We start from the raw sequence: 12,087 nt of genomic DNA, 5'->3' as shown, positions 1-12,087 counted from the left end.
CAGCATTCATTCTGCCAAAGTTTGTAACTTAAAAATTACATGTAGAACTACAAAAAGGCTTTGTTTGTTTTAGTTTTGTTTGTTTGTTTGGGTTTGGGTTTTTAGTTTGAAACTTTACATTTATCCACTTTGCATCACTTAAGAAGTCGGGGATATATGTATATATGTCTACATATATACAGAAACATATATATATAGATATATACCTCCCGCTATAAGTAGTCAAGCCTCATAAACACAACCTGTACAACACGATACAGAAACGCTCTGCCCGCCCGGTCCATCTACCGCGTTTTCCTTAAGAAGGCAAAACGCGACACCTCTGGCCACGATGCTATGCCAAAAGAGGTAAATTTACCCCCCGTGGGCGGGTGCCATTTCAGGACAGGGAACCGCCCGCACTCCGCAGCAAAGCGCGATCCCTGCGGGGCTCTCCGGCCGCTCCCGGCCCCAAGCCCGGCCAGCCTCGTGGCTCCGCCGCGCTCCCCGCCTCCCGCGGGGGAAGGGTCGGCGAGGCAGCGCTGCCGCTGCTGCCGCCACATGCACCTCACGGGCGGCCCTCCCGCCTCTTCCCCGCTCCGGCTGCGCCCTCCGCTCGCGAACGGGCGGTCACCCCTCGGCGCCCCCACAACCCCCCCCGGCCGCCTTCGGGCGAGCCCGTCCCGGCGGGGTGACATTGAGGAGGACACGCGGGGCGCACCTTCCTGCCTGCAGTAGGACATGGCGGAGCCGGCCGGTGCCTCAGCCCGCAGCGCGCCGCGCACTGGCCCCGCCGCTCCGCCGCTCCCGCACGGCCCGCAGCGCTCCGGGCAGCGCCGCTCCACGCCGCCGCCTCCCGCCTCCGGAAGCGCCCTCGCTGCCCGCCGGCGGCCGCTGACGCACCTCCTGAGGAGGGAGCAGCGGCTCCGCCAGGCCCGGCCCCACCGCACTACAGCTCCCGCCCGCCCCGTGGGGGGAGGGAGGGAGGCAGGGACACAGGGAGGGAGGGAGGAAGGGCCTCCCGGCCGCGGCGGGAACTACGCGTCCCGGCGTGCGCCGCTGCGGGCGGGGAGCGGCTCGGGGGCGGGCGAGCCCTGAGGCGGAGGAGGGCGCGGCTGTCGGTGCGCGGCTCTTGCGGTCTCTGTGTGGTGGTACCCGGAGGGATCGACAAGGCTCAAGATGTCGAGGAACGTAAGTGCTGCTCGCACCGGCCACCCGGGCCGGCCCGTTTCCCCCGCGAGGTGCCCTGGCTGGGGCCAGAGGCCTGGACAGGTCACAGCCTCCGGGCATCTCCAGAGGAGCCCAAGAGAAGCCCCGTCCCCTGCTTTGCCTGCCTGCATGTTCTGATGTAAAACTGCATCTTGGTAATTTCCCCCAGCCCACCTACGCACAGATAAACCCTTGGGCTCTCGTGTTGTCACAGGACAGCAGCGGTGGTTTTGTTTTAAGCTATCGCTTTTTGTTGCCCTGGATGTAATTATTTTGAAGTATGCGGGCGCTCTGTCGCTAGTGAGGTGAAATGTAACTTGTTATTTATAGCGATGTTTTAGCTGGTCTGGAATTCTGGACTCTTACTCAGTTTGTCAGGGCCTCAATGCAGGGCGTGGACACCAAATACAGAACCTAGAGACAGACTGGAGAAAGCTTGAACCACTGTGAAAGAAATAGTTTTTTTCCATCAGGCTAGAGTTTTATTTATTGACTGTATTTCTGATTTCAAAAGTGTGATGAGTCATTTAAAAAGTGTGGGAAAATTCTGGTCCAAGGCAAGAGGTGCTACTCTGTAGAGCAGTGATATTAACAAAGCAAACAGAGTTGTTTTGAAACTGAATGCTTTCCCCTTTCACACCAATATTGCGTTTTTGGTTTATCTCCAACAGTTCTCTGACACTGGCAGCAGAAAAGAGCATGTTAAAATCACAAGTGAGTCCAAACCAGGGTTCCTGGAGAGGCTCAGCGAGACTTCTGGAGGCATGTTGATGGGACTTGTGACATTTCTTTTGGCTTTCTACCTTCTTTTTACCAATGAAGTAAGTGAAATATTGTCAGTGTTTGTATACAGCTTTATTACTTCATCCATGAGAAGAGGCATTTATGTCTCGAGAGCCTGGTGCTTATGCTTGGGATATAAGAGAAGAGTGAAATCACAGGGCCACAGATTGTATTTCTGTAGAACTGAGTGTAGTAGAGACAGTGACAGTGTGTGGTGAGGTAGAAGATGAGAGACTGATGCATAAACAGTCTGCAATATTATTGTAAGGGGGTTGCACGAGCCAGCCACGTTCCAGCCGTCTCTTTTCTTGGGATAACAAAAGGCCTTAATTTCTAGTGTTGTTACAATTGTGTTGAAGGAATTCATACCCCATGTTGCAAAACCAGGAGTGTTATTTATTCATTTATCCTCAGTGTTATTGTATGTCTTGACTTTAGATTTTACTAAAGATAAGCAGGGAATCTTAGTACCCCACCATTGCAAACACAGAGTTTTAGAGTGGGAGAGCATAATTTTCTGAATTTTCACCTAAGACTTCCTTTTGTACCTCTGCATGAGGAAAAAGACCTACTAGCAATTTCAATGACTTTGCAGGAAAAAGCACACCATGACATGATGGTAAGGCAGGGGAAACTGCTGCCAAGAAGTCTCCTGGGTCTGTGGAAAAATTTGCATCATTTTTGCAGTTATTCATGAATGATGAACAAAAGAGGTGAAGAGCTTTGGACCGTTGTAGGAGTAATTTATGTTTGAGAAGCTTAGCCAGTGTTAATGGTCCTGCTGCTTGGGCAAGAAATACTGCCCTAAACTGTGTTAGACACAGAGAGAGTGGAGAAGTACAAGTGTGTTTTGAAAATATGCCTTGAGGCTGAATACACAAGCATTTCTCAAGGTCTTCAGTTTAGTTGTCTTCTAACCTTTTTCACAAAATACTGTTCTCCACAAGTTGATTTTGGTTTTCTTGATTGCAGGGACGAGCTTTAAGGACAGCCAAATCTCTTGATGAGGGACTTTCTCTTGTGGTCCCTCTTGATACCATCCACAGTATCTCACAGCAGAACGAAGGGAGACTGGTGCACTTGTCTGGTGCTCTGAGTACATCTAAGGTAAATGAAACAGTAGCTTGAAAATGGGAGTATTTCAGGCTTGGAGGGAAGGAAGAGCCTTTGCCAATTAAAGTTATGTTTGGTACAGCATTTATACTTATACTTGTATTTTCTTTAACTTTTCCACAGCCCTTGTTTGACCCCAGCTATGGGCTCTCCATCCAGGCTGTCAAACTTAAGCGTACCGTGGAAATGTACCAGTGGGTAGAATACGAAGATTCCAAGTAAGTGAAAGTAATCTTTAGAAGTTGTTTACAAAGCTGTTGTATTAACAGGATCCCATCACTACTTTTTTCCTTCATTCAATCTCTTAATTTCTTTAGTACTTTATATGTGTGCAAATTGAAGTACTTAACTAAACCGAGACACTATTTCTTGATTTTTAGAAGACTCTGCTCCCTTAATGATCAAAAACCAACATTAATTTCTAGATTTGAAAGTAAACTGCAAATTTTAATTGTTTGAGAAACACTTGGGTTAGTTCATCATGGGCAATTTTGAAGTTTTTGTACTTTTTCAAGGCAATTAACAAAACTAATGAGTTGTTTACTCTGCTAATAGTTGCAAACCAAATAAGGAAAACGTCTCTGCTATTCCAAATAATACCACTGACGGTAGTATGACAGTTATTAGCTCTAGCTAGGTCTGACTGCACAGAACTGATGTTCCAAATGTCTTTCATGTCACAAAAAAAGTCAGAGATAGTGAAGGTGTGAAAAATAATTTCTCAGTTTTAGCTTGCTTATGGTACAGTGTCTGTAAAAGACTTGATTTCAGTCAGCTCACTGTCTTTAATACTGGTTGTTCCTCATTGCTCTAGTCAACACCTCCTTGTTGGAACCATGGGAACAAACAGGTTGTGGCTATTCAGCATTTGTGTGTAGTTTTCTCCTTGTACAGAGAATAGTTCAGAGAAGAGTTAGGTTATGTGTAAAGATAAGTTTGTGTTGCCAATGATCTGTCTGTCCATTTCATTTGTAAAGTGTATTCTGCCCTGAGCAGGGGTGTGTGTGCACTGTTTTGTTTCTCATCCCAACTCCTTTTCTCTGCAGGGAATATGAAGAGAATGGTGAGATTAAGAAAGAGACAAAGTATTCATACAGTAAGTTGATCAACAGAAAGTCCTTTTTTTATGGATGTAACTTTGGGCTTTTATGTGTGTATATTTTGTAAAACCTGTATTCTTGGGAAAGAAAGGAAAGGAATGTGAAGAAATAAACAAAATTCTGATACCTAAACAAATGGCAGAACCTCCTTTCTTGAGCTATCTGAGGTGAAAGGAGATGTGCTGTTAGCAACAAGTACTGCAGAAAATTTGAGTCTTGTCCTGGAACTGCTAAAGGTTCAGAGCAGCATCCAGGGATAGAATGCTCCAGAGATAGAGCCCACAAGGACCCCAGTGACAGGAAATGGGTAGAGATGGAAATTTGTTCAAAGCTACACCTGAGTTTACACTTCAGACATGGAGTAACTGGGCGTTTATCAGCTGTGAGCAGCAGAGAATAGACAGGAAAGAGCAGTGTAGCTGCTGCCTCCCTCTAAGGGAGCCTTTTGAAAACTTGTTTATGTGTTGATAGCAGGTAATGAAAACCACCAGCACCTTCTGATGTGCACTGTGGCTTTTGCCAGAGGTTCTTTTGGCAGGAGCAGAACTGAGCGTGATATTCTGATCTGCTCGGGGGCAGGAAAATACTCTGAGTCATCGTATTTCTGGAGATTGGTCTCTGTGCTTCATTTGTCTTTGATTAAAGCTCATGGATATGTAACGTGGGTGTGCAGCAGTTTCTGGGTGTGATCATATAAAAATACCTAGCTCAGTGAAGCCTTGGACCCTGCAGCATGGAGGTACATAAGGAGCAAAGCTGGTAGTTGTGAGCTGTGAAAAAAAGCCTTACAGGCTGACAGGGAACAAAAAGAAATGCCATTTAAAAAATCAGCTGCCCTCTCAAGACTGATGGATTCTGTCTAGTGAATGTCTGTGTATTATTAGCTGTGGTGGGTTAGCCTTGGCTGGCAGCCAAGGACCCACACAGCTGCTTGCCTGCTCTCCCCCTCAGTGGTACTGGAGAAGAGACTGGGAGGAACAGGAGTTAGAGAGCTTGTAGGTTCAAATAAAGATAGGGAGATGGCTTTCCATTTGCCATTGTGGGCAAAACAGACTTGACTTGAGGAAAATTACCTTCAACATTTATTTTAATTGACAATAAATTAATTATTGAATCGAGTGTTGGCAAAACACATTTGCTCTCATCCTTTTTCAGGCTCAAGTTCACTCCATACTCCGTCCCTTTGCCCCCTGCCCCTTGTTACCACCAAAGATTACCCTCACTCCCTTTAGTGAGGGCTGGGGGTGGGCTTACAGTCAGTGTGTGGTAGTTTCTCTCTGCCACTCTTTCCAGCTCTGCTGATTCCAGCAGAGCTCACAGTCCTTCCTCACAAAACCGGATTATTCCCAAAGTGTGGAGCCAGGAATCAAAGCCTAATCATGTAGGATACCAACAGCAAAGCTGAGCAAAGTTGAGTTACAATTTTATCCCTAACATTTATTTTTTCCCCTAAATCCTTCCATTCCCTAATCCTTCCATTCCCTAATAGGCTAGGAGGATGGACCTAAGTACCAGTATAGACTATAACATACATACCTTGATGTAAATACTATTGCTAGAAGTGTGACTTAGAGCTGATTAATTGATTGAGAGGTGTCTTCAGTAAGTCAGATCCAAGTGTCTTTTCCTCAACCTTCATATCATTCTGTTTAGATACAGAGTGGAAATCGGAAGTTGTGAACAGCAGGAATTTTGATAAAGAAATTGGACACAAAAACCCAAGGTAATGTTCAACCTGGCACAGTCCCTCTGGATTCTGTCACTGGATCTGATCAAATAAGAAAGCTAAATGACTAATTTCATAACACAGTGAAGTAGATGGAAGCTGTTGTTCTTTTGGTAGTTGGGACAATGAAAGCATAAAGAAATTAGAGAACAGTTCAGAGCAGTTCTGGTGGGACCAGAATTAAGTTATCCATTGGTAATAGCTGGGCATCAAGCTATTATTATATTACCTCTGGACTATGGGGTCTCTGTGGAGGAGAATTGGAAAGGATTCCTTTCTGGCTTTTATTGTCCTTTAGTGCAGTCTATTAGTAATTCTTTCCTTTATTACAAGTAGAGGGTTAGAATAGCAGGTGTCCCCTGAGCTTGTCATGCCACTTGCATGCTGCCTTTTCTAAATCAGTGTGCACGAGCTCACAGGCTTGTTTATGGCAATTGCCATATAGAATTTGTTTCTTATATCTCTCATCTACAGCATTTTAGTCACACTATAATGTGACATTTTTAATGCTAAGTTTTAGCTTGCTGGCCATTCTCCCAGTGTTTGCCATAGTACCTTTTCTGTGCTGTATGTTACCTACTGCAAAATAAGAGTTTGATCAGGGACTAATCTGGGACTCTCTCTGTTCCTCAGTGCCATGGCTGTGGAGTCTTTCACTGCTGTTTCTCCTAACGTCCAGGTTGGCAGCTTTGTCCTTTCTAAGGGTAAGTATTGCTCTGTCCCAGCTTTGTGTCTGCTGTTGCGTCAGCAGTGGACTTTGGTTCTTTGCACAACAACCGTTGTGTCAAGTGATAATCAGGAAGTCAGCCAGCAAATTGGCTCTTCCACGTTAGACACTGGGCCTCCGTGTGACGCCTTATTCTCCTTAGGTCTCGTGGATAAAATTGACGACTTCAAGCGGTTGAGCTTGGCAAACCTTGAGGATCCACATGCTGATGTTACCCGGGGAGGAGATTACTTTTATCACAGCGAGAACCCCAGGCGTCCAGAAGTAAGACAAGAAAGATAAACCAATGCAGGGATTACTCTTAGGTGACAAAGAAACTGGGTCATGTCCCATTTCTATTTAAATATATAGAAAATGGAGTGCAGACCATCACACGGGATGACTCCCTTAGTGCAGTCCTTCAGCATGAGTTCTCTTGCAGGAAGTTTCTGATCCTGCTTCGTCTTCTGTTTTCTTGAGTCTGCCATGCTTTTAAATGGAAAGGCACGGGATGGTGCTGGGAGGTGGGTTCTACCTCTGCCTTGCTGAAAGCAGTAGATGAAGTAGCTTGTTGTCAGCTTGTGCTGCCTGATCTGCTCTGCCAAAAGATGAAATGACTAGGAATTAACAAACCATGTAATTGGTGTTACTGTGCTCCTGCAGCTAAATCAGGGGGGACATTGCAACATGGCTTTTGAGCTCTCCTGTTTTGGCTGTTGACTAGCCCTGAAAAAGTACAGCTTGGAAATCATTCTGAATATCCTCTGGCTTGACATAAACATTGAGAAGAAGTGTTAGTACATAAAGGGTGTTTCCATGCTGAGTTGTCTTTCCTGTGATTTTTCCTTTGTGAAAGAGTCTTTCTTGACTTCCATTCTTTTTTGTTTGTAGGTGGGAGACCTTCGTGTCTCATTCTTCTATGCAGGTCTGAGTGGAGATGATCCCCATTTGGGCTCTGCTGATAAGGTGAGTATTCAGCTGTTTTTGTATTTTGTCAACTCTGTTTCCAACTCAGCAACCAGTAAATACTTCTCCCTTTGTTCCAAGGTGACTGTGATTGCTCGCCAGCGAGGTGATCAGCTGGTTCCATATCACACCAAGTCTGGAGACGTCCTGGAGATCCTGCACCCTGGGGATCTCTCTGTGGAGGTTAGATACCACACTGTGCTAGTGAGGGGTTAAAACTGGAGATGGTAGTGCAGAAGCAGCAGAGGAGCAAGCTCTCGTTCTCCTTCAGGACTGCTCTAGTGGATGAGATACTCAGTGTAAACATTGGCTTTTCTCACTCCTTTTTCTAGAACAACATGCTGTAGCCTGTGTTTGCCTTCCAGCTTTCTGCGTGTTCTGTGTGTTGCAGAAAATGCTATGCTTTGGCCAGTAACAGTCCATAATTTACTATAATAATTTCTGATTTTTTTTTAAATCCTCCTGTGATGCTTTTGAACATCCTTTGCTTTAAAGACTGTTTCCGTGCCTTCTCATTTTACTTTTATTTGCTCCTTGGTAGTTTCCTGCTTATACATTCAAGCACATGCTTTTGAAAAGGTCTTGTGTAAAAATAGTAAAAGTCAGGCTTTAATTTAATAAACTATAGGAGCTATTCTCTCTTCAGCTCCTAATAACAGAACTTTAGGCTTGTTTGAAGTGTTCATTGCAATTCTGGCTGAGAAAGAACCTTCAGGCAGAGCATTATGCTCCAATAAATCCTGCATGCTCCAGCAATTTGGTGATTCATTTACTACTTTTAGTAGGTTTGTTTCCATTAATGATTGTGTCATGCCCTGCTGCTAAAAAAACCCCAAATGTCAAGATTTTACAGGAGCTCCCAAAAGCAGTTAAAAGGGCTTTTGTTTTGACTTGAATTAGTACCGCTAAAATCTCCCTTCTGCTGTGAGCTTTGAATCTTCATTAGAATGAATTTTAGTTTATTGAAAATTAACTCACTACAAATAAATAATTAGTAGAGTAGTTGCATGTACAAGTAATCAATACACTGATTTAGTGCTTTATTATGTCCCAGCCCTCTTCATGTGAATGTTTTCTGAATGAATCTTAGAAGTCTTGCAGATAGATGCTTTGCTTTGCTTTGCCTGATGAAATCTTTTCTTCCCTGCATCCTACTTGCTCTTTTTCACACACCTTTCCTTCAGCCATCGCTGGGTAGTGTTGCCTTTTCTCTCTTCCTTCAAGCGCAGTGAAGTCAGATCCTTCTGTCTTTAGTACAGTTACTTATTGGTATCTTATTTTCCACCATAATGTTGAATGTGTCCAACTGCAGCAAAACCTGTGTGCTCTCTGCCTGTGATTGGTGTCAAATGGTGCTTGTTAGGCCCTTAATTCAGAAAAAAAATTCAGTTTCCTTCATGCTGCATTGTGAAATCTATTGCAGTGCACTGCCACACTGCACAAACCAACCCTGTGGAGTGAGCTGCAATGTACCTTCCACAAGAGAAATTGTACCCCTAAAATGCTGTTGGCTCTGATTTGCTCATAATATACTGGAATTAAGAGGATCTTGAAAGAAGTCAAGGAAAAGACTGCATGTCATGGTGTTTGCTTTCAGGAGGTGTTTCAGAAGGAGCATCAGAGTAACACCATGAAGACCTGGGCCCTCCGTGGAGCAGGCTGGCTCTCCATGTTTGTAGGCATCAGCCTAATGACCCGGATCTTTTACACATTAGGTAAGATTTTTTACAGAAAGATAAAATGATCTACAGGTAAGATTGTAACCTCTAGAGAGTCTTCTTTTGCTCCCATAAGCAGTTAATTAGTTTGGAGACCAGGAGGAATCTGGTTTGAACTCAGATTTGATTTGATCTGAAAGTCACTGTAGGCAACTGTGGGTAAACAGGATCCCAAAACTATCTGGTTGCTTTGTGAACACTAAAAAAGCCCATGCAAATATCTGTTGCCAGTCTCAGAAGATCCAAGCCCAGTGCTTACCAAAATCAGAAGCCAAAGCACATGCTGGGCTGGTTCTTTCAAAAGTTGCTGCAAGACAATGACTTTCTGCACCCCCCTCAACAGGTCCTAGTCAGGAGTTGTATAGGAGTATGTCTTTGTGTCTGGTTATTCTACACTATCGTAAACAACAGCAAAGAAAATTTTTGTTTATCCTTTTAACCTATAAAAATGCTGGAATGAAAACAAAAAAGCAGGACGATGCCCCAATCTTGTATAAACTTCAGACATCAAAGATATCATTTGCTTTGTAGCTGGTAACTTTTTTTTTCTCATCTGTTTATCCATATACATGCTGCTGCAAGATCTGTTGTTATCAGAAATTAATTTTTGTGCTAGCATCTTGTATCACTTGCCCTAGACTTGTTCCATAGCTGCAAGGCTATTCATCTCCTCTGCCTCTCAAGTCTTGGACAAGTCTTCAGACTTCATTTTGGATTACTTCCTGTCTTTAGAGATCACAATAGCCTTGCCTTATATATTTAGCTTCTGCTTAATTATCAAATGCCTTGAGGATGCCTGGAATGCCTTACCCAGTGCTCATGATAAATAACCTGAGTCTGTCTTTTGCCTGCAGTAGTTAGTGTGCAGGTCCTAGGCACACTTTCTTTTAAGCTATCATCCTGTCAACTGCTTTATCCCATGTCTAATTCTCTCTGCAGTGGACTGGTTTCCTGTTGTGAGGGATCTGGTTAACATTGGATTAAAAGCATTTGCCTTCTGCGTAGCCACTTCGCTGTCACTCCTGACCATCTCCGTGGGGTGGCTCTTCTACCGCCCCCTCTGGGCTCTGCTCATCGGGCTGCTCTCTGTGGTTCCCGTCCTGGTGGCAAGATCTCGTGTTCCGCCCAAGAAGCAGCAGTGAGAAGGAGGTGGTCAGGTCTTGAGCTGAATCCTGGTTAGAAACTTCTCAAGTGCTTTTCTATCCTGGTTCTGGCACTGTGCTTCCAGCAAATCACAGCTCAGCAGTGAGCACCAAGAGCTGGGGAGGGGGCTTGAGTGGGGCTATTGATACACTTTATCCATGGGGCTATAGGATGCTGTTTGTAGGAAGTCAGTGACATCAACTTTTGGGGGGAAAAGCAATTTGGAGTGTCTGTGTTTATGATAAGTTAGTGAACAAGCAGCTTTGTGCCTCTTACTGCTTAGTAAATCCCCTGATTTGAGAACTGGCAAGTCCTCACTGACGGGTGTGGCACCTTGTGTGTTTTGGAGAAGGTGCCAGCTGGATCCCATGGACCATGGTTGGATATCCTTAGGAAATACGTGTGTGTACCTGTCCCTGACAAACCTTCCCTCTGCTGCCTTTTGTAGTAGCACAGTCGGGTACACTCCTTTGGCTGATGCATTTGGCAGTGTGTGTGTTCAAACAGAAAATTGCTTAGGCAGATTCCACACAATACTCATGTAAACCATGTGCTTTTGGACTGGGGATTTTCAGAGTAACTCAGTGTAATGAGTGGCTAGGTTAGCAGTGCTCTGAGGTCAGGCAAATTTATCAGGAAGCATTGGTTTCCCCCAACCTTTTAAAAGTCTCCGAAGTTGTTCTTGGTTAAGCATCCAAAATGGTAGCCTGGACTATACCATTGCATAAGCATTTCAAAAATTTAACTTAAAATTACACCTAAAGGGATACTCTGAGGTCACTAACCTGCTGCCTTGAAACAGCATTAACTTTTATAATTGGATGTACAGTCTTTAAAATACTTGGGTTTTTTTTGCTGTGTATACTGTTTCTTTTGAATTTCACTTAGTAAGGACAATGAACACACTCCATGAAATTAAGTAATGGAAACGTTTTTGCCTGATTAGTTTTCATAGATTTTAGTAGCCTAAATTAAGAGCTTTGTATCATGTTAGAGGAATGCCTTCTTGTAGTGTTGTGGTGGCTCATGTTTACATATTTCTGTTGTAAGCAGTACTTGAGACTGGAGACACTCTCGTACTGTTTAAAGTCTCTCCACAAGGATGGGGTCTGGCTTCCAGATGGGCCCTCCTGCACTCCAGTGTTTTGGGGGGTTCTGTAAGTACATACAATTCTGTATAAAAATAATGTCTTCATTTACAAAATCTATTTATGATCATCAGAAGAGTGTTCTCTGTACCAAAGGAACTTGACTTGAACATACATAAAAGCAAATGTTTGCTAGAAATGGTACTGCCAGAGAAATCAGTTACAAATCATAAATGTTCTGAGAAGTCGTCATTACTTTATTGGTCTTAATTACTTTAATTTTTTTGGTATTTGAATGAAATCGGTTCAGTCTCGTGTCTCGGTTCTGCTGGTAAAAGCAGGAGCAGTGAGTGAAAGGACAGGAAGTGGATGTGGCCCATGTTAGTGGTACTGCAGAGTCTTTCTGCTGGTCACCAATACCAGCTTGTGCTCCACCAGTTAGGAATTGCACTCCACTGGGGAGAGAAAGGGGTTGGAATGCTGCTGTTTTGCCCATGATGCAGGACACTAACCAGTGTTTCCATTTTAGAGATGAAGATACAATTTTCTACAGAAG

The 12,087-nt window shown here is 44.2% G+C and overlaps 2 protein-coding genes across 3 annotated transcripts in view; one reads left to right on the top strand and one right to left on the bottom strand.

Moving 5' to 3' along the window:
- The window catches only part of CHCHD4 (coiled-coil-helix-coiled-coil-helix domain containing 4), a 10,356-nt gene extending 9,499 nt beyond the window's left edge, over positions 1–857 (bottom strand). The window contains exon 1 of the mRNA XM_027882655.1: positions 701–857. Coding sequence (XP_027738456.1) covers positions 701–722 — 22 coding nt within the window. The 5' untranslated portion in view covers positions 723–857. The remainder of the gene's footprint in view (positions 1–700) is intronic.
- A 140-nt stretch (positions 858–997) lies between these two features.
- Positions 998–11,781, top strand: TMEM43 (transmembrane protein 43). 2 transcript variants are annotated; one of them, XM_027882653.1, is made up of 12 exons: positions 998–1,170; positions 1,857–2,009; positions 2,944–3,078; positions 3,208–3,302; positions 4,131–4,180; positions 5,838–5,907; positions 6,544–6,614; positions 6,780–6,901; positions 7,508–7,582; positions 7,664–7,765; positions 9,180–9,297; positions 10,240–11,781. In XM_027882653.1, exons 1-12 carry the CDS (start codon positions 1,159–1,161, stop codon positions 10,440–10,442), a joined length of 1,206 nt encoding a protein of 401 aa, XP_027738454.1. In that variant the 5' UTR covers positions 998–1,158; the 3' UTR covers positions 10,443–11,781. The 2 variants fall into 2 exon arrangements, with proteins under 2 accessions (XP_027738454.1, XP_027738455.1); XM_027882654.1 differs by having other exon boundaries at positions 1,000–1,170; positions 1,860–2,009.
- The last annotated feature ends 306 nt before the right edge of the window (positions 11,782–12,087 follow it).

This window comes from Empidonax traillii, unplaced genomic scaffold, assembly GCF_003031625.1.
Source record: "Empidonax traillii isolate 1590-97213 ecotype Southwest subspecies unplaced genomic scaffold, ASM303162v1 scaffold109:size1658292, whole genome shotgun sequence".
Lineage (NCBI taxonomy): Eukaryota > Metazoa > Chordata > Aves > Passeriformes > Tyrannidae > Empidonax > Empidonax traillii.
This window is presented reverse-complemented; position numbering and strand designations above follow the sequence as displayed.